Source organism: Panthera tigris, chromosome C1 (genome assembly GCF_018350195.1).
Source record: "Panthera tigris isolate Pti1 chromosome C1, P.tigris_Pti1_mat1.1, whole genome shotgun sequence".
NCBI lineage: Eukaryota > Metazoa > Chordata > Mammalia > Carnivora > Felidae > Panthera > Panthera tigris.
The window spans coordinates 9,111,039-9,133,445 of record NC_056667.1 but is presented as its reverse complement, the minus strand read 5'-3'; the positions used below and the strand labels follow the sequence as shown (position 1 = coordinate 9,133,445).

The window sequence follows — 22,407 nt, the reverse complement described above, 5'->3', positions numbered from 1 at the left end:
GGGGCCTGGAGAAGGGTCAGGACTCAGCCACCATTTGGTCCGCTGTTTTGTTAAAGCGTTCCAGATTAAAGTAAAAGGCAAAAAGTGCCCGTTTCAGGCCCCTACTTCGGTTAGGACAGTGACAGCCCAGTGACAGGCGACCCCACCACCACGCCAGCAGAGGGGGCATCCAGGTCCCCCCCTCCCCCCCGGGCTCACTTGGCCGGACGGGAGACAGGACAGTGACCAGGCTGTGCAGAAGGCAAAGTGCAAACTCCTAGCACCCATGGGGCTCAGCGCAGGAGTCATTCTGTTCACGGCAGCCAGAGGCAGCAGTCTGTCCCTCGTCCAAGGAGGATTCCGAAAAGGCACACATTTCAGATCAAAGTGTTCTTGTAATCAAGTTCTTTCAGGCTTGCTGGGCAGCAGGCAACTGAACACGGTCCTATTTGCAGCATTCTGCGAGAGGAAGGGCGAGCAGCCGTTTCTCCGCTTGGTTAGAATCCACGCCGAAGGTTCTCTTTTCCCCTTTCCTTTCCCCTCCCTGTCTCCTAACTCGCATGGACTTCAGGAGAAGCCTGGTGACAGCAATCGTAATCAACAACATGCCGATAAACTATAAACATTTGGAGAAAGTTCAAAAAATACTTTTTAACCAACAAAGTTCCGTGAACCGTGGCATCAACCGAAGGCCACGTGCCTAGCCAGAGTTTTCTGTCGAGCTCATCTTACCAGCTGCTCCCTAACTTTAGCTGTGCAGGGGGCTCCCTCTCTGTGTCTTGGGCGGGGGGGGGGGTGGTGCGCTCTCTCGTTTTGCTTCCAGGTGAGGTGTAGTTCTGCCTGGGTTTGCTCGCTGTTTGAGCCACTGCCGAAGGACCAGTGACCTGAGGCGCTTCGAAGGAGCCGTACTTTCCTCCTGTCTCGGGTGGGCTGACCTTTCTGCAGAAGATTGGTTCAGCCCATCAAGCCCTCGAGAGCTTTCTGCAGACCCTGCACAGTGCTTGGGGTTAAAACTACTGAGATGAATAGGATTTGGTCTCTGGTCCTCAAGGAGCTCAGTCTAGCGTGGAGACAAGGCGTGTCATACAGACCTAGAATCAACATCAAGAATGCGGAGAAAATGTACCCGAGGTCAGGGCCCTGGGCCCACTACTGCTTCCTCCTTCACTACTAGAAGGACAAGAAGCAGATACCCACAACCTGCTGACCCCCATCTCAAAGACAATGCCAAGATTTGCAGCCAAGAAGCCCTGAGTCGTAGAGCGGGCCCAGTGGCTAACTGGCTGTGAGAACCCTACTGGGGCTCAGTTTCCCCAACTGCAATTTGAGAGGGTGAAAAGCCGCCCTTCAAATTCTCTCCCAGATCTGTGTTCTAGGAGTGTCCATGAACGTCTCAGAGACTGTGTGCAGGGTTTGAACCTGGGAGGAGCTGGCTTGGTGGCATTCAGCTGGGAAGAGTGACAAGAATTGCAAGATCTCTCCCAGGAGGAATACAAGCCGGGGTTCGGTGGAAAGGGAGAAGTTAGAGAGCGAAGACACTACATAAAGTATCACCAAAACGAGTCTTCTGAGAGAGCTCAATTTTTTTTTTTTTTTTTTTTTTGGTAAATCTGCAGTTAGATACTGTTTACTCACGAGTTTTCTCTCTTATAGAGAAACAAGTGGCAAACTGTTCCTCATGTTCAGTCCCAAGAATACTTCTGTCTCCACGGAACTTATTCCTTGGGGCACCTCAGTTTGCCTTGGCGGTGGTTTTTAAATAGCGGACGGCAGAGAACCTATAAACTCTCCTTGCTGATGCCGTCGGACATAAAATCAAGCGGGTGTGTAGCAGGCAGGGAGAAGCAGGCGGATGAGGTCTGTCTGGCTTTGCCCTTTTGCTCGTTTCTTAGCGATTCTGCGGCTGGAGATGTGCACGTCCGACAGAGTCCAGAGCCAGCCGCTCACACACCGTAGCGCGGGTGCCGTGAAAGCGAAGCCCTCTCTTGCAACGTAAGACTAGCTCGCAGCCGCCTCCTAGTGTCCCCAAGCCTCCCCCACCCCCCCGCGCCGGCTCCCCCTCCGCTGGGAAGACAGTCTGGCGGGAAAATCGGTGGGCTTACAGTCGTGGGGCCCGGTATCAGCGCTGACTGCGTGATTCTGGCAAAACCACTTAACTCGTGTGACTGAGTTTCCCATCACGGAAAGGGACGTGATCGTCGCACCTGCCCTGCTGGCCCCGGTGGGACGCTGCGAGGTTCAATTACCTCACAGACATGAAAGTGCTTTAATTCCTGAGGAGGAAACGGTGCCTTCTGGGGCAGCGATGTGGTCTGCGGGAAAGAGCCTGGGCCGTTAAGGAGCCCCGGGTCCTCGTCATCTTCTGCAAGCTCCCTGTCCCTCCAGGAGTCCAGTACTTTCTCTGTGACTTGATTTCTTCTTCTGTCAAGTGTAAATAATGCCTGCATTCTTTAGTGTATGTCTAACTTTGTGAAAACCAAATAACGGCAAGAGTATGTTACAAAGGTGACATCTCCATAAAAGTACAAGGAGCTATTTATTAGAAGCTCTTCTTTTCGAACTAACCTTGGCACCGTCCCTGCCAATTTTCACATTACCAACAAAGAAAATATAATCCCACCGGCCATAATATCCTGCTTTGAAACATCTGTAGGCAACAAAGCTGAAACAATGGACTGTTTTCGGAATTATGTTCTGCTTAATTTTCCTTCCAGTGAAAACACTGAAAGCGACTGCCTCCAAACCAATGTGTTGTTATATAAATTCAATAGCCTGCAGGAAATGTTTACTTAAACATCTTCCTCTAATAAGGCAAACAGATATGTCCCATAAGTATTATTAATTCATTAGATTAAGAGGGACTGGGTTTCCCCCTCTTTCCCCTTTAACCGTCTCCCAAGGCTTCCTGATACCTTCAGCAGAGCCTGAGCCGGATCCTATAATGTGTGCCTGGCCTCGTTCGATCCCAGTCAATGTCCTAGATGCTGAGTGATGGGGAAGGGGGAGGTGAAACAGGACCCCTTGGGGTGCCTGGATGGCTCAGTCGGTTGGGCGACCGACTTCGGCTCAGGTCGTGATCTGGCGGTTTGTGAGTTCGAGTCCCGCGTCGGGCTCTGTGCTGACAGCTTGGAGCCTGGAGCCTGCTTCGGATTCTGTGTCTCCCCCTCTCCTCTCCCTACCCCTCCCCTGCTCACGCTCTGTGTCTCTCTGTCTCTCAATAATAAATAAACTTAAAAAAAAAAAAAAAAAGAAAGAAAGAAAGAAAGAAAGAAAGAAAGAAAGAAAGAAAGAAAGAAACAGGACCCTGAAAATCAACAGCCTTTTCCTCTTGGGTGTTTCTACACATACAGCACGATTCTGGATCTCAGTCGGCTTCAGGTGTGTTTGGGAAAAAAGTCACACATAAACTTTTAAAGCTGTAAAATAGTTAGACAACACACAAAATCCAGCAGGCATTTCACTTATTTAATGACTACGTGTTGAAGGAATACCATGGGAAAATGCTGACGGACAGCCCTAGACAGAGGAGAACACACATGGATACGGCCTGGATCACTGCCATTTTCCTACAACGAAGATTCACGGCTAGTCGCTGGGGAAACTGGCAAAAAAAACCCAAAAACCAAAACGAAAAAACAATTGACAACAAATAAGATCTTTGCCTTCCAGGAGCTTTAAGTCTACTCCGGGACGCACGGGAGCACACAGACAATTGCTTCGCGATGGTGCTCAAGCCCACCTCACCCTCGAAGAATAGCGTTCCTGTCCCTCGGCCCCCACAGCACATACCCGTGGAAACGCAAGTGGTTTGCACGGATCCCAGCTGCAAATACTCACTCTCCCTATTCTTGTCTGCCTTACCTGTTCCATATGCTTCAAAAAACCCCACATTTTTGTAAGTCTCCTGCTCCAGCACCTAGCACGTGACAATGATAAATGTTTGCTCAGTGGATGTTTGAGGCAGGTGCCCAACTGGCTATTTTTTTTCCCAGGGCAAATGTGGTCACTGCCTTAATGCAAGCATAGGGTGCCCTTGAAATTCAGAGTGGGGAGACTCTCACAGGGCATTTGGACTGGACCTTACAAGCTTGGAGCCATTTGGCTCGAGACAGGGAGAAGAGCATCCCAAACAGGTAGGATTAAGAGCAAGAGTGCAAAGGTGAGAACAAACACGACTGGGGAAATAGAAAGTGACCTGGACAGTCGGCTGTCACTTTCTTTTCACTCGCTACTTGACTTCCCCAATGTGGTTCCTAGTCTTGGGGTCTATCTCCTCCCTCCTCATGTGCCAAACTAGGAGATGTCCTTGTTCTTAGAAATGGCATGGGAAGGTTTCCCTGCTGGTATTTAATCTTCCCCGTGTGCCCATCTGAGGTAAGTGTGGTGTGCCTCTGTTATTTACTGACCAGCCATGCCCCCAAGTCACCAACCACTTCAGGACATGCTGAGTCTCCCTAAAGAGTTAGGCCTGGACACGTCACCATTTGGCTATGAGGAGAGCCAAGGAAAAGTCAGACTCTCACCCCTTCTGGAAGTATCTTCTTTTTCTTTCATGGTCTCTCTCATGGGGAATTTCCTCTCACCGCCAACACTGTAGAAATCATTTAAAGTAATGTCCTGACGTGAGCTCAAATCGCTCCCCCTACTATCCTCCACTCCACCGTAACACTCTGATCCTACAATCCTTCCCACCACACATTCTGTTTGTGTGCTCCCAAACACACGATTCCCAGACACCTCACACCAACGGCACCATGGTTAATGAATGATTCAAGAAGCCTCTAAAAGGGAAAGGTACATTTCCTCCAACTGTGTTCTCTGAAACTCACTCTGTAGCAGGGGAGGGACATGGTAACAAGGCTAACAGGCAACACTGATGACAGAAACCCCAGGTCTAATATGGAGTAGACGTCAGTTTGTACAGTATCAGGTAAGATTCAAGAAATCCTATCCAGCAATGTTCTAGAATTCAGGAGACCAAGGAAGAAATCCAAAGCTCTATTGCTTTCTGTCTGGACATTCTGGATGAGTTATTTACCCATGGGCCTCAATTTTTTCCTCCAAGTTTTTATTTATTTATTTTGAGAGTCAGAGACAGAGACGGGGGCGGGGAGGGGGGGGAGAATCCTAAGCAGGTTCTGTCACTGTGGGGCCTGATGTGGGGCTCGATCTCACAAACCACAAGATCATGACCTGAGCTGAAATCAAGAGTCAGACACTTAACCGACTGAGCCACCCGGGCACCCCCAGACCTCAGTTTCTTCATGGTGGTGGTAAAAATATCACCTGGCTGGCTTCAGGCTTACAGAAAGGATTGCAGGTATATGAATGCTTCATCAACAACTAAAAATCAAAACAAATATACAGCAGTATTATTATTATCCCAATAAGGAATGCTTAAATTCTAGTAAGTTAATCTTACTTCTCCTTTCCTCCAAGAAGCAAACCGTACAGCGGGTCGGTAGAATTAACCATATGGCTCTCAGGGACAACACGCTGCCCCCAGCCTTTTCCATGTGGCTTCTTGACTCAAGCAATGGTATCACCAAGCACCTGAAAGCCTCTGCTAGCAGAACCCAGAGACAGAAATACCTCTACAAAATTTGTGAACCGCTGTCCCATAGACTGAGGGGAGGCGAGAAAGGAAAGGAGTATGAAAGAAAATGAGTTTCCTTCCTGCCTTCAGTCTGCAGGGGAAAGCACCCCTCTCCCCCGGTTCATGTACCCCGTGCTAAAACATCAAGTATTTTGCTTTACAAGGACATCCTAGCGGCTCAGAGATGCTGCAAGCAGTGAAGTTCAGGAGATGGCGTACGGAGGGTACGATTCCACGTGCAGGTTCAGAGGAAGACCGCTATCAGGCACACCTGAAGCAGCCCGAAGCTCTGGCCTGCCCCTCGGCCCGGGTAGGGTAGCAGCAAAGGCCTGAGCGCCGCAAATCCCCCACTGTGTAAATCTGAATAAATCCTGGGTCGAGCGCGTCAGATGCGTGAGGACGTGCAGTCGGCTTACTCAAATGCTTTTGAGTCCCTGCATTTTCTGTTTGGACAGAGACAACTCATCCACTCCTTTCCTCCCATTTCGATCCTTTTCCACGAGATCAGGGATCTGCAGGTAGCAAAGACTACATTGGAAAGCCTAGAAATGGCAGTTGGAAAGACCCCGAGCGCCGACACAGAGGAGTTAAAGTAGGCAATGAATGGAAAATTGCTTGAGCTTTACTTTTAAATGATGCCGTTTCCAACTGCTTGTGTTCTAGCTTCTGCAATGGTTTGGGTTTAGTGGAGGATTTTATCTGTGAAGCTGCCCCGTGTGGAGGAAAAATATACAGGCAGACTTCCAAATCCACGTTTTTCTAAAACTTCTGGCTCCGACGCTCATTATTAAGCTTTAATCAAGGTCACTGACCGTTGGGGTCTCACTTTTCTCATCTGTAAAAGAGAGATAATACCTCCTTCCTTACGGGGTCCATGGGAAAATTAAACGAGACTGGCTATGGAAAGCTCCCAGCCCCACATCTGACACACGGCAGACCCTCAATAAATGCAGGCTGTAGTACGCATGTCCCTTTCTGATCTTTAAGGACGGTACTGATCAAGGACTCCCCTTGTTCTCCTACGTAAACACTCTGAGTTGGCTTTCCTTTAAAATGGAGAGAAACTTCTAGAGATAACAATCACAAGGGAGAAAGAAGTAGAGGAAAACAGACAAGATCTTCCAAACAGGGCATTTTGACCTTTCACTGCCAAGAATCAGAATTTGATGTGTCCTTCATGTGTTTAGCAAAATAGATTAGAGTTTTCACCTCTGCAAGAAAGGGCAAATCCTGGTATGAATCACATTGAAACGCAGACAAGGGATGCACCGCCACGTCCCTGGGGGCGACCGGTCAACCCAAGAAAGCCTGAACATATTATTCTTTTACTCACCATGTTTACACTGGGGTAGAAAACCACTATTCTTTGGGGGACACAAATATTTCCTGCCTTTTCAATTTAGCAACTGAACATACTTTTTTCCACCACAAAGACTGTAGTTTTGGAAGACAGAGAGGATTCCTCTGAAATATGAGATGTTCAGTCCAAGAAGATAACTTAAGGACCTGATTCTTAACTGAACTACTATTAGGGCATGAAGACAAATGTGAACTTTTCCAATCTTTCAGTTTCAAAAATAGAGCTTTGATGGTCGTGTCATTTCCCTGCTACTTCTGCCCATTGAACTGCTTGATTAAGGTGATAAAAGGGGGCAGCTAGACCCCATTCCCTGAGCTCCTTCATGAGCACGGCTGCTAAGTAGGCCAGTGGGGATGCTTGGGAACTGTCGTCACTCATGGGACTCTCATGTCACCCAACACACTTCCGATTCCCACAGATATTTGAGATTTGACCAAGTTGGGATAGGTCACGGATGGGTCACTTGGCATCAAAATTTTCCTCTAACCAAAAAGAGCTCAGACTAAGGAAATCATGTTAGCATTCCAGGTTATCAGAGGAAAATAAAACAAAAACTCGGTTGCCAAGAATTTGAGTCATTTCTCCATATACAACAACTTGAAGACACCTCCTCTTCGCTGGAAAAGAAATCCCTTGGGTGACTTATTGAGATCAAAGTCTTTTTGAAAATAGCAAACCCTACATTCTCTAAGGGACAGAGCACTGTCTGAATTGAATTTCACTTAACCTAAAGTTGCATGCCAACTTAAATGCACTGAAACCCCAATACTTATAAGAAGGCATTCATCTATTACTTGCTTATAGGTACATGGAAAAGCTATTACGAGGATAATCGGCTCAACTATAAAATGAAGCGGTCATACATAATGACAAAAACAGGTACAAGTCATAAATTGCCTTTTCCCCTTCAGAAGCCATGCAGGCAGGCATTCAATACATTCTTTTGTGCACAGACAAAACTTTTGCCTTGAATAAACAGTGTTCTCAGTCTTGTTTGGCCCTTACAAATACACCGCCCACAAAGCAAACACAAACAAATGCTGTTTCTTAAACAAAAGGCAGATGGACCCCTCTACCCTCAACAAAGTCACAGTATATACGACAGGAGACTGGCTCATGGAAGGGGCGGGCTGAGAATCTCCGTGTGCAGGTCCCCTGGGATCATCGCTATGCCCCAGATCTGGCCTCCTGGACACAACAGGCCAGTGAGAGGTTCTCCTGGGAGGCAAGCGGCTTCTCCGCCTGCAGTACCCCAAGCAGAGACCAAAGGACTGGAACGAAACGTTACCGACAGTCCTAGCTAGGTCTCCCACCGAACCATCGAAACAGGTCAATCTCTCTCTTTCTTCTTCTTCTGTCACTGGCTTAGATTTATCCTCAGACAGTTTTCCTGAAAGCTATCAAAGTTCATTCTAGGCCCGGGCAGGGCTCCTTATTTGTTTTTGTTATTCCTGTTGCTTTTACTGATGATTATTTTTTTAATGCAGAGAGGCACGACTAGAGCAAATCAAACAACTAGCGGTATCTCGAAAGTGTAACTAAAAATGCGAGCTGAGTAGCCAGTGCAGGAGAGCAGGTCTTAGCTCTATAGAGTTACCTGACTGACCGTGGGCAAGTCACCCGACCCCTCTGGGCCTCAGTTTCTTCATCACATGATGAGGCTCATGCTGCCCAGCCGATGTACTGACTAGGTTATTCGATCACACGGTAGCACACGAGTGAGACCTTGTTTGCCATCACCAAGGTTCTTCCCACCCACTGCCCATAAAAGGATGGTGATGGTCATGACCAATCAATCTGCCACAACAGTGACCGCGACCACCACCATTTCCCGAGGGCCTGCTTTGTGCCACAGATGACATGATGGCAGTCGCCTTACCAGTCAACAAAATGAAGTCAGATAATAAGCTTCTGGTGGGAAGGTAGCAGTAACTAATGCTTTATATTCTCTACAGGGCCTGGAAGAAAGCCGTACGCACACAAATGGAAAAAAAAACATCGCGTAGGGAAAAAAAACCAAGGCCTCTCAAAATAGCTGGACTTGGTTTCAAACCCATCCCTGTCATTTTTAGCTGTGTAACCTTGAAAAAATTATTTCACACTCTAGGACTCATTTCCTGATTTGAAGGGTGGAGATTAACATGAAGACAATGTATGTAAGAGTTCTATCCCGAGGCCTGGCAAACAGAAGGTGGTCAATAAATGCCTATAAATTAGTAAGTGTTCCATAACGAAGCAGGGTGTTTCAACCTTATTCCTCTATCTTTTCCCTGCTAAAGCTGTTCGCACCAAGAAATAACGTAAAACTATTAGGTCTTTATCCAATTCATAACAAACCAAACCGATTTAAAACAATAAAACAATGACAAAAATGACGCAGAATAAAACATATTTACCAAAAACCAACAGAAAACTCCCATTTCCTTGACAAAAATTTAGATGTGTAGGATTTGACCTGGGAAATTTGGGCTTGGTAGAAACAAATGCCATAAAGCAAAAGAGAAAGAAATGAGCCTACCATACAAATGCAAAGGTTGTCAGCAAAATTAATATCTAGTGAGTCATGAACCTTGAATTCTAGTATCTAATGATTTTGATGAAGATACCCTCAGTTAAAAACAGAGAAAATTATTAAAATATTTACATTCATAAACCTAAGTCAAAAGATGCCTGGGATCAGGGGTACCTGGGTGGCTCAGTCAGCTAAGCATCCTACTCTTGATTTTGGCTGAGGTCATGATGTCATGGTCCTGAGATGGAGCCCTACGTTGGGCTCCTCGCTGGGTGTGCAGCCTGCTTGGGATTCTCTCTCTCTCTCTCTCTCTCTCTCTCTCTCTCTCTCTCTCCCTCCCTCCTCCCTCCCTCCCTCCCTCCCTCCCCCTCTGGCCCTCCCCCTGCCTGCTCTCCCTCTCGTTCTCTCTCTCAAAATAGAAATTAAAACCAAAAAAAGATGCCTGGGATCAAAAAGGTACCCATGATTAAAAGCATCCCATACTGCCTTGATAAAGACACCAGCCAAAGGATGGAAAGCAAGACAGAATGGAGCAGGGGTTCCATTAGTGCTGATCAGAAGCGCCCCTGCCCTTCGCTGGAAGAGACCAAGGTGCTGCCGGCTTCCTGAGGGTAGACTGAGTGACAGCTGTCTAGAGCAAACACTGAGCTTCTACGGGGGCAGGAAAGAGAAGGGATCGTTCACTCTCTGGTTGACATCTGAGCTTTTCTCAGTTCAAAAAACACTTTATTGTTTTAGAATAATTATGTCATTTTCCTGTTAAGTATATGAAAATATTACACAATAATCACAGACATGAAAAAATCTGAGTCTATATAAGAGAGGGAATTTATTCAATGGGTATCTCTTCAATTCTCTGGCTTTGAAGGAGAAGGTCTTACAGATATTCATGTGACACCTAACCAGATAAAAGCATATGCTTTTTGCAGCTCATGCTGCAGAAAGAAACCTGTTCCTCTGACATAACCTTAGAATTTGAAATGCTGTACTTTGCTTTAAAGACCATATTCCAAGAAAGGACTCTACGAGTGATCCTCTTGTCATGGCCTTCGAAGGGGTTCAGATCTTTGAAGTTCTACTCAAAGAGGTAGAGTACTTTTGCCAAAATCCAGGCAAGGGAGTCAAGGGACACATGCTCACGGCTTGGCGGCCAGTCCTTAAGTCCTATCACCTTAGATTTGGAATCCGTAAGCCGGTTTCTGGGGCTGACAATGAGAAGTAAAGGCTAAGAGAAATAAAGGGAGTAAAGGGCACAGATTACTTCCCAGCTGCATTTCCTTGAGACTAAAAATAAATTAAATAAATTAAGTAACAGCTAAAACTGTAATGAAGAATACTCCAGAAGTGGATATGATGAACCTGAAATAAAAAATGTGCTGTGAATAATTCACAGCATCTGTCCAGAGACAAGTAAGACCTGTGGATCTATCACCTTCTTATGGGACAGAATGAATTCCCTTTTTTAAAAAAATTTTTTAATGTTTTATTTATTTTTGAGAGAGAGCGCACGAGAGAGACAGAGTATAAGCAGGGGGAGGGGCAGAGAGAGAGGGAGACACAGAATCCCAAGGAGGCTCCAGGCTCTGAGCTGTCAGCACAGAGCCCGACGCAGGGCTTGAACTTGTGAACTGTGAGATCATGACCTGAGCCAAAGTCAGATGCTTAACCGACTGAGCCACCCAGGTGCCCCCAGAATGAATTACCTTTTAACTTCTCATTTGGTTTTCATATACTTTATCTCTTTTGCTCCTCAGGTCAGCAGGATGAAGGGAATTACCATCATCTTTTCGTAGGTTTGAAAAAAAAAAGACCTCAAGGTTAACAGAGAAAAAGATTACTTAAAGGCAGGTGTAGGGCTAGAACCCAGGTATCCCAACTGCCGGCCCTATGCTCCCCTTCAATGCACCTCCCTGTGTCTGCAAATAATACTGCATGATCTTTGGGGAGGCATAAGCCTCTCTGACAACCCAATAAAAACTTTAGATCCTTGCTCCAGAAAAATACACATATATACAATATTTCTAACTATTTTCAAGAGGTTTACGGAGCTTCTCCGCTCCACTCAAAGCGCAATGCACCAAGGCTATAGCCCTTTGGTCTCTGCAGCCAAGTGGTGCTGGCTGGTGAGTGTGGTGAGGTGCAGTTCTGTCCTCTGACCCCTTTAATCATGAGGACTCGGGCACTCTTTAAAGGCATACTTCCCACAGGCCAACAGTTGATTATTGTGGTCATTTGCACTTCCTTAAACTCCTCTCGTGTACACACAAAAGCAAACAAAACATTCCCCCAAAGCAACATGAAAGGTCTGATTTCAACCCACAAAACTTCAAGAAAATGGAGATCTTTAGCCAAACTACATGCAAACAGAATCAAAGATGATCTGAGTGGGTATTCAGTTGACAGACCTGGCTTTGGGAGCCACCGTTTCCAACAAGAAATGGTAATGTCAACTTTCTTTGTTTTCTCATCTTAGGTATAATTTTTATAACACAGTCCGCATTCTTGATATCAATATAAATGTACACAGCAATTCCTCTGAGTAGCAGCCTGTGACGCCAACACTGATTAGCTTACTAAACGCAAGGGAAATACACGAAGGACCCCAACCACATGGGGAGCAGGGTTCCCATCCAAGAGGCCTTGGGTCCCGGAAGGCAGTCCCCTTATGCAAGTCTGATGACAATATAAAGCATGATATCCAATAAAATGCACGATCACTGCCACCTGGGGCTTCATACAGACTTGGGGGTGGGGGCTGCGCTAAGGAGCATCCTGCCCTTTCTGCATAAGTTATATTCTCATGCGGACTTGCAGGCTTCAAAGACAGTTTTCCAGGGGAAGCAGAAGAACGAAGGAACAAATGAGACTTCCACAAATGAGGGAGAATAAAGAAAGGGCCCACCCAGTGCACCTGGGTGGCTCAGTCGGTTAAGTTTCCGACTCCGGCTCAGGTCACGATCTCACGGTTTGTGAGTCTGAGCCCCACATCCGGCTCTCTGCTGTCCGTGCAGAGCCCACTTCGGATCCCCTGTCTCCCCCTCTCTCTGCCTCTCTTTCCAAAAACAAACATTAAAAAGAAAAGAAAAGGAAAAAAAAGGGCCAGCCCCGCTCACCAGGACGTTACACAGATACTCTGGAGAAACCCATACAATGTCTCACCTGTGTGCGGAGGCCACAGGCAAGTTTCCAACTTCTTCATTGTCACGCACGTTAACTACAGAGGGTTCATCCCTGCCAAACTGGCCCAGATGGAGTCTGATTCTCCCACTCTTTGTGCCTGAGACCCTCCTCCTCTGTAGACTGGAACACTTTGGCTTTCATTTCGGGGGCGTTAATGGTTCCCTGGTGGCTAACGTCTAAATATTTTACGTTAATGCAAATGTAAGAGTCAAAGTGAGGACCCACTTCTCTTGTCCAGTCTATATTTTTCAAAGTTTTCATAACATCCTATCTCATTTTATCCTTACAGTGAGCCTGTGAAGTAGGTAGCTTCGGTTCCAGTTGAGGAAGGCCTCACAATAAACCAAAAGTGCATTTCTTTTTCAAATTAAAACAGAGCCCAGGGGTACAAAAACAAAGAAAGTAATCATAAAACCAAGGAGGCTTTCTAGGTTAATTAGAATTTCATCAAATTAAATAAAACCTTGTAGCTGGTCATTTACAAGTGAATATTTAAGTGCATCTGTTTATACCACGTTGAGTAGTTAAAAGAACGCAGGGCAATCCACACCACCACTGTGATGCTTCGTGTCGCCGGCGGGGGGGGGGGGGGGGGGGGTCCAAGGTCCCAGTGAGAAACGATTCAAGGCAGAAGTGGGCGTGATCATTCAGACTCTAAACCTGAGTCTGTTTCCCAACCATGATTTAGAAAGAAATTGTGGTTTATATACACAACGGAGTACTACGTGGCAATGAGAAAGAATGAAATCTGGCCCTTTGTAGCAACATGGATGGAACTGGAGAGTGTGATGCTAAGTGAAATACGCCATACAGAGAAAGACAGATACCATATGTTTTCACTCTTATGTGGATCCTGAGAAACTTAACAGAAACCCATGGAGGAGAGGAAGGGGAAAAAAAAAAGAGGTTAGAGTAGGAGAGAGCCAAAGCATAAGAGACTCTTAAAAACTGAGAACAAACTGAGGGTTGATGGGGGGTGGGAGGGAGGGGACGGTGGGTGATGGGTATTGAGGAGGGCACCTTTTGGGATGAGCACTGGGTGTTGTATGGAAACCAATTTGACAATAAATTTCATATATTGGAAAAAAAAAAAAAAAGAAAAGAAAAGAAAGTCTCTCCTCCAGGGTGCCTGGGTGGCTCAGTCGGTTACGCATCGACTCTTGATTTCAGCTCAGGTCATGATCTCACAGCGCGTGAGATCGAGCCCTGCATCGGGTTCTGCACTGATGGCACAGAGCCTGCTTGGGATTCTTTCTCTTTCTCTCTCTCTCTTTCTCTCTCTCTCTCTCTCTCTCTCTCTCCCCCTCCCTCCCTCCCTCCCTTTTTCTGCACACCCCCATTCCCTGTTCACCCTCTCTCTCTCCCTCTCAAAATAAACATTAAAAAAAAAAAAAACAACAACGTCTCTCCTGCCTCTCTGTCACCCTTGCTATAAAAGTAACAGCACTATCTTGAACCACAAGCCAAACAGAACCTGTTTAGTAGAACTACCATACTGGACACTGATCTGAATAAAGAACTATCATCTCTAGAAAAGCATTTAGAAAACAGGAATAAATTCCCAGCTCTCACACTGTTACCAAGATCACCGTGCAGTACAAAGTGTTGTTCAACTCACTTTCTCATCTGCCCTTCAAGACAGCCTCCTGTGTGGCAACATTAAAGCCTCATTATGCTAAAGCCAGCTTTATGTCCGCGTGGCCCACGGCACAGGTGCACCTGCGATTTCACTACAACACACTTTCTACCGGAAACAAGCTGAGAGCACAGGTGCTTTCTCAGACCTGATTCCTTCAGGAAAAGGTCAGTCTCTAGGAGGACAGTCTGTGGGTTGACACGAAGGGGAGGGAAGCAGAGGCCTTCCACATGTTGTCAAACAGCAGTTCCCCTCCAACTACCTTCCCCTTTCCCACCTTCACACGTAAAATCAGCTCCTGCCAAAGAATAAATTGCGGAATAACAAAACACCCCCTAAACAAGGAGCCGGTGAACAAGTCAACCAGACAGAAGGATGCAAGAGGATTACACCACTGTGCTTCCTTCTGCTGCTCTAGAAGCCTGTTTTAGTTTGGACTTTATCCTGCAACCTATGGGAAATAACTGGTAGATTTTAGGCAGGAGAACTGCACCAACAAATTCTATTTTTGTTGTTGTTCTTAAAAAACTTTTTTTTAACATTTATTTATAAGGTTTTGAGAGACAGAGAGACAGAGCATGAACGGGGGAGGGGCAGAGAGAGAGGGAGACACAGAATCTGAAACAGGCTCCAGGCTCCGAGCTGTCAGCACAGAGCCCGACGCAGGACTCGAACTCACAAACAGTGAGATCATGGCCTGAGCCGAAGGTCACTTAAGTGACTGAGCCATCCAGGTACCTCATCAAATCCTATGTTTTAATTTTTAAGTTTATTTATTTATTTATTTATTTATTTAGAGAGAGAGAGAGAGAGAGAGAGAGAGTGAGTGAGCACACAAGCAGAGGAGGGGCAGAGAGAGAGGGGGAGAGAGAATCCCAGGCAGGCTCCCTGTTGCCAGCACAGAGCCCGACATGGAGCTTGATCTCACGAACCGTGAGATCATGAGCTGAGCCAAAACCAAGAAAGAGTCCAACACTTAAGTGACTGAGCAACCCAGGGGCCCCTCAAATCCTCTGCTTTAAAAAGCAAGTTCATTCTGGTGGCACCGTGCAGGCTGTGGTGGAGTCCAGGGGGTCAGGCGGCCAGTGCAGCGGCCCAGGGAAGAGACGACCGGAGCCCGGGAAGGCAGTGGTGATGGACAGAAGATGAGATACTGTAGACGGCTCAGCGGACCTGGGGCCCGGTCATCAGAGGGGAGGGGAGGCAGGGGAGGCAGGTAACGAAGCAAAGGCCGTAACTTCTCACAGCTCATCAGCTATGGCAGGAATCACGGTAACGCAGAGACCCCATGAGGTTAATGACGATGGAACTTCACCTTTAATTCCTTACCTTGGCAGCAGAGTTTGATACGCCATGTGTGACATTTCTGATAAGGCCCCCGACATTTCCATACTTGATCAGTCCAGTAACCCCTTCGGAAACATCATTCAAAAGCCCCATGGGATTGCCGAGAAAGTCCACTGACCCCAGGATCCGAGCTGCCTGGCTGAGGAGTTCCTGTCAAATGGAGCAGAAAGAGAAGATGAAACCCAGCACTGTTGATACTTGCAGGTAGAATGTCCCAAGCAAAAAGGTTAGAAATCTCTCTTGTCCCCCATTCTCATCAACACCGCAATGACCTCCGAATTCTCATCAACTGCAAGTTCCTAGGCTTTCATGAACTCCACCTAAGCTCTCCCAACGCATGTATCCCAGAGATTGCTTCCGGTACTCAGAAATGCGCCTCAAAGCTATTCCGAAGAATAAATAAATGCTCTGAAACAGGAAAGACTCTTTACAAACATGTGTTAGTATATACATCACATTCTGATGTTTCTACAAATAGGGAACTCAGCAGCAGCAGGGAGAGTTTTAGAAGGAAAATGAGGGAGGAGGGTATATTGGTAGCGCCCCCTATCATCGGCAGGGGGTGGTGCATAAAGAAGGCATGTTTCAGATCTAGCCAGCAGCCTACTTTCTGCGTCCAGGTTCCAGTGATATCTGCTCTGTCACTCTCCTTGCAGTTTAGTGGAAACATCATCAATTAGGAAAGTTGAGGAAGGAAGCCAAGAAGGAAAGGAGGGACACGGGAGGGAGAAGGGAGAAGGGAGAAGGGAGAAAAGGGAGCAGGAATAGAATTTTAACTTAGACAGTTAATAAATTTGATATGATCTTGACCTATCTATCGAAGAATCTGGATAATAAATACAAAACAGAAAATGTCCAACTTGATAAAAAGAAAAATTGAAGTTCAACGCTAGGGCAGGATCTCACAGGCTCCAAGGACACTGATGTGGTTGTCAAAAGTTGCTCCATGTCCAGTAAATAGAGAGGTCACAATATTTTGTGTCACCATTAAAGCATCAATTAAACCCTTAAGGGTTGTTACGAATCCAGTGGAAGCCCCCGAGATCAGTGCTCTGAGGGACAAGACCGACAGCTTGTAAATCAAATACACTGTTTGAGGATTTTCATGATGTGTACGGGCTTCGCGGGCTGTGACCTGACCCCTAACAGCAAATGTTTAACTGGGTTCTCGACAGTAATGTCTTAGTAACCAAAATTCCCAAACAACCAAAACAAACATTCTGCTTGTGCTCCAGCCGCTAAGTATTTCTCCAAAGCTCACCTCCTGGAAATGTTTGAGGATATCATTGATGATGAACTCCTTGGTCTCATAGGGATGTACCCGAGTAAATGGATCCAGATTAATTACAGCATCCTCAAACCGAATCAGTGGAAATCCCAACGTGCTTTTTAAGGCCTAGTTAGGGAAGAAAGGAAATGACATACTTTAGCCATTTGATGGCCTTCCAGGGCACTATAATTTTGGATTCTGTGAAAACTACAAGTCCTATCAATTTTCCAATGAGAGTCAAGGTTTTGATATTTATAAATAAGGATTTTCCCTGTAATTATAAAAGTAAAATATTAGGACAAAAAACATACATGTCACCCAAAGTAACATATATCACATCGAAATGAACATTCTTGGCTTCATACGGTGGCTTCTTATAGTCACCGTTAAGTTTGTGAGAGTCACTAGGTTGTTATATACAGCTGCAGTTGCTTAATTTTCATTGTTACACAGCATGCCAATATACAAATAAAACACAATTTATTAAACCACTGCTGTTGATGAACAGTTGTGCTGTTTCAAATTTTTGCTATTATGAACAATGCTGCTATGAACATTCATGGACACGTCTTTGGGAGCACATTTGTATGCATTTTTCTTGAATACATACCTGGGAGTAGAGCTGCTGTGTCACAAAGAATATACACGTTCGACCCTAGTATATACAGCACTGTCAAACAGCTGTCCCCAGCAGCTGAACTGGTTTATACTCCCTTCAGCAGCCTATGAAATTTCCTGTTATTCTACACCCTCATTGACACTTGGTATAGACAGCCTTTTAAAAGACAAATATTCTGATGGGTGTGTAACGGTATGTCAGTGTGTTTTTGTTTTTTGTTTTTTTAGTTTTATATTACTTACTTACTTGAGAGAGACAGACACAGTGTGAGTGAGGGAGGGGCAGAGAGAGGGAGAGAGAGAATCCCAACAAGTCTCCAAGTTACCAGCACAGAGCCCAACGTGGGGCTCGAACTCATGACACCATGAGGTCATGACCTGAGCCAAAGTCAGACGCTTAACCCACTGAGCCACCCACGCACCCCTCTCAGTGTGGCTTTAATTTCCATTTTCCTGTTGAAGAATGCACCTTTTAACACACATATTGGCCATCTGGATATCCTTTTTTGTGAAGTGCCTACTCAAGTCTTTTGCTCATTTTTGTAGTGGGCTGTCTGTTTTTTTCTTATTGCTTTGTAGGAGTTTTTCTTATACATTCGGTATAGAAGTCCCTGGTGAATAGATGTATTACAATTTTCTTTTCCCATTCTGTGACTTATTATTCTTTGAAAGGTGTTCTTTGATGATCAGATATTTTTTTTAAATTTTTTTTAACGTTTATTTATTTTTGAGACAGAGAAAGACAGAGCACGAACAGGGGTGGGTCAGAGAGAGGGAGACACAGAATCTGAAACAGGCTCCAGGCTCTGAGCTGTCAGCACAGAGCCCAACGCGGGGCTCGAATCACGGACCGCGAAATCATGACCCGAGTCGAAGTCAGCCGCTTAACCTACTGAGCCACCCAGGTAACCCCAGATATTCTTTTTTAATGAAATCCAATGTGCCAATCTTTTCCTTTATGGTAAGAGTTTTCTGTTTCCTCAGTAAGAAATTATTACCTACACCAAGGTCATAAAGATATTCCCTGTGTGTACCTAAAAAAATTTTATTGCTTAATTTTCACATTTACATCTATAATCTACTTGGACTTGATTTTTTTTTTTATATGGTGTGAAGCAGAAATCAAGATCCATTTTTTTCCAGATGGATATCTACTTGCCTAAGTAATATTTACTGAAATGATCACCCTCTCTCCTACTGCAGTACCGTGTAAACTTTCTCACACGTTGACTAGCCATATTTACGTATCTGTTTCTCAATTCTGTTTCATTTTGTCCTGCCTTCTGCCAATACCACCCTGTCTTAATTACTATACTTTTGTAATGAGTTTTGAAATCTGAGAGTATACGCTCTCCAACTTTGTTTTTAGGATCACCTTGGTTATTCTTTGCACTTTTCATTTCCAAATTTTAGAATCGGCTTGTCAATCTGCCATAAAAAGTTGTTAAATTTTTCATTAAGATCTTACTGAATCTATAGATCAATTTGAGAAGAAAAGACAGCTTCACAGTATGGAGTCTTCCAGTGTATTAATGTGGTATGTCCCCTTATCTATTTAGTTCACTTTTCTCTTAATAACATTCCATTGTTTTCCATACAGAGGTCTTGCATATAACCTTTGCTGGATTTACTCCTAGGTATCTGTGATAGATTAAAAATGGCCAGGGGCACCTGGCTGGCTCAGTTGGTAGAGCGTACATAACTCTTGATCTCAGGGTTGTAAGTTCTAGTCCCACACTGGGTATAGAGATTACTTTAAAAATGGCCATATGGGGCGCCTGGGTGGCTCAGTCAGTTAAGCGTCCGACTTCGGCTCAGGTCACGATCTCGCGGTCCGTGAGTTCGAGCCCCGCGTCGGGCTCTGTGCTGACAGCTCAGAGCCTGGAGCCTGTTTCAGATTCTGTGTCTCCCTCTCTCTCTGCCCCTCCCCTGTTCACGCTCTGTCTCTCTCTGTCTCAAAAATAAATAAACGTTAAAAAATAAAAAAAAAGGCCATATATTCTTTACATCTTGTAACAGTAGCAGAGACGACTTCATCTGCACTGACCTTGTAAGTTGCTTCAGTCAACAAGATGCAGCAGAGGTAACACTGTGTGACCTCTGAGCCCAGGCTTCAAGAGATCTTGGGAGTTTCTACTCTGCCCTTTTGATACTTCCACCACGTGAAGAAGCTGAGAGACCATGTGGAAGGAGGTTCTGTTGACAGCCAACACCTAACACGTAAGTAAGGTCATCGTATACGAGTCAGTCTCAGCTGACTGCCAGATGAGTAACCACAGGTCAGTCCAGCAGAAGCCAGCATTCAACAGAGTCCAGCCCACAGAATTGTGAATAAAATGTTTTAAACCACTAAGTTTTGGGGTGGCTGGTTACACAGCAATAAATAATGATACTGTATTTGATGTTTTCTTAACAATGCTATAAATTACATCCTTCAAAATTTTCCTTCCCTCTATAATCGTTGCTGACATTGTACACCATCTCCAGTGACCTTCCTAAATTATCCATTCAGTTAACAACTTCTCTGCGCATTCTTTTAGATTTTCTAGGTACATATTTATGCTCTCTGCAAATAATAAAATTTTCATTTTCCTGTCCAGTTCTTATGCCTTTTATTTCTTCTTTAATCTTTCTAGACTTATTGCACTGGCTACAATCTCCAGTAAGACACTGAAGAGTAGGGATAACGAGCACCTTCCCTGCTTTCAGTATCTCACCATTGAGTATGTTTGCTGTAGCTTTTTTACACATATACTTTATCAGATTCCGGCAGTTCCCTTCTATTTTTTGCTTGCTGAGTTCTTATCACAAATAGATGTTGAATTCTGTCAAAAGGCTTTCGTGCAACTATTGAGATAATATTTTTTCTTCTTTTATTTTGTCAATGTGGTAAATTACATGATTTATTTAAAAATGTTAAACCACACTTACATTCCTGGAATAAACCCAATTTAGTTATATTTTTTCTTATTCATTGCTGTATTTGCTTTGTTAATATTTTGTTCAGATTTCTTCCATGTTCATGAAAAAAATTCTAGTCTATAATTTTCCTTTATTTATTTTCAAAATATAAATAAATTATAGTTTTCTAGTAAACTTCTCAGACACAGATATGGTTACTCTTTAATATTGTGTGTTTGATAATGCCAACGTCTGGTTTACCTGTGGGTCTGCTTCTAGTGTCTGTTTTTAAAATGAAAACTCTCGGGGCACCTGGGTGGTGCGTCCAGCTTCGGCTCAGGTCATGATCTAACAGTTTGTGAGTTTGAGCCCGGTGTTGGGCTCTGCGCTGACAGCTCAGAGCCTGGAGCCCGTTTCAGATTCTGTGTCTCCCTCTCTCTCTGCCCCTCCCCTGCTTGTACTCTGTCTCTCTCTCAAAAATAAATAAAATGTAAAAAAAAAAAAAAAATTTAAAATTAAAACTTTCACAGACTTTGCATGAGTCTTTAGTTTCTAGTAGGCGGTTAAAGAGGCTTCATCCAATCAAGATTTGGGCTTTCTCAAGGCTGGATTTCAGTCTTTGTAACTCTTGGTCTATTTCAGTCTTTCTAAGGCCTGGGATAGTTTCAGGCCAGTTGTCTCAACTGACAACCAATTCTGTTCCTCCTCTTTTACTCTCCCTAGCACCAGAAAACTGCTAAAAGGTCTACTTAGTTTTCCCACCTCTCAACTGTTACTTTTTGCCCGGCTTCTCTCAGACTAGGTTACCTAGAGACTGGCACCTGCCTCAAGACATACAGCAGCTCAGACCACCAGGGTCTCTATTCTGCCTGTCCCTTCTCTCTAAGATACTAGCGCATCAGTTACCAGCTTAGTATCTATCTAATGTTTGCTATGTCAGTCCCATGAGACCACCAAAAAGCCTTACTCAGACTCTCTGCCTTTTGGCAGCTGCTTTCTGCTTGACTTCTCTGCCTTTTAACACATACCAGTTACACATTCGGACTATCTCAAGAGTAAAGGCAGAGTAAATGGTGGGTTCACTTATCAAGTTTCCTTCCTCACATAAATCTTGGACTCTCAAGTCCTAGATATCTTGGTAGCTTTCCATTACCTTCAAGCAGACTTTTGGTTTTTTTTTTTCTATCAAGTTTTTCTTGTAATTCTTGGCTAATCTTGGTTTGCTATAAGCCAGTTAACAATTTCCAGATTTGGTCTCTTTTCCAATTACATATTCTTATTTATTTTTTATTTGAGAGAGAGAGTGAACAGGGAAAGGAGGGGGGGGGAGAGAGAGAGAGAGAGAGAGAGAGAGAGAGAATTTCAAGCAGGCTTCATGCCCAGCATGGAGCCTGAGGCAGGGCTCAATCCCACGACCCTAGGATCATAACCTGAGCTGAAATCAAGAGTCGGGCGCTCAACTGAATGAACCACCCAGGTGCCCCACCATACTTTTATTTTAACAAGATTGGGGAGGTGGGTCTCCTGGGTGGCTCAGTCAGTTAAGCATCCGACTCTTGATTTCGGCTCAGATCGTGATCTCACGGTTCATGAGACTGAGCCCCATGTCAGGCTCTGTGCTGACAGCATGGAGTCTGCTTGGAATTCTCTCCCTCCCACTCTCTGCTCCTCCCCTGCTCACTCTCCCTTTCTTTCAAAATAAGTAAACATTAAAAAAAAAAAAAAAACTTTAACAAGATTGATATTGCAAGGATTTTAGAGAGTATGTGAAATACTCTTCTTCTTTGAATGTGAAAACACTTTTTTAAATTTTTTTTTTTTTTTTTTGGAAGGAGAGAGAGAGAGAGAGAGAGAGAGAGAGAGAGAGACCGAGCATGAGCGGGGGAGGAGCAGAGAGAGAGGGAGACACAGGATCCAGAGCAGCCTCCAGGCTCTGAGCTGTCGCACAGAGCCTGATGCGGGGCTCGAACCCACAAACTGTGAGATCATGACCTGAGCCGAAGCCAGA

General features: G+C 45.0%; 1 protein-coding gene across 3 annotated transcripts in view; it reads right to left on the bottom strand.

Moving 5' to 3' along the window:
• Window positions 1-22,407, bottom strand: part of VPS13D (vacuolar protein sorting 13 homolog D) — a 255,302-nt gene that overhangs the window by 71,206 nt on the left and 161,689 nt on the right. For all 3 annotated transcript variants that reach the window (XM_042998018.1, XM_042998020.1, XM_042998021.1), the window contains 2 exons: window positions 16,872-17,006; window positions 15,593-15,760 (listed from right to left, as the gene is read on the bottom strand). In XM_042998018.1, the coding sequence (XP_042853952.1) occupies window positions 15,593-15,760; window positions 16,872-17,006 (303 nt within the window). The remainder of the gene's footprint in view (window positions 1-15,592; window positions 15,761-16,871; window positions 17,007-22,407) is intronic.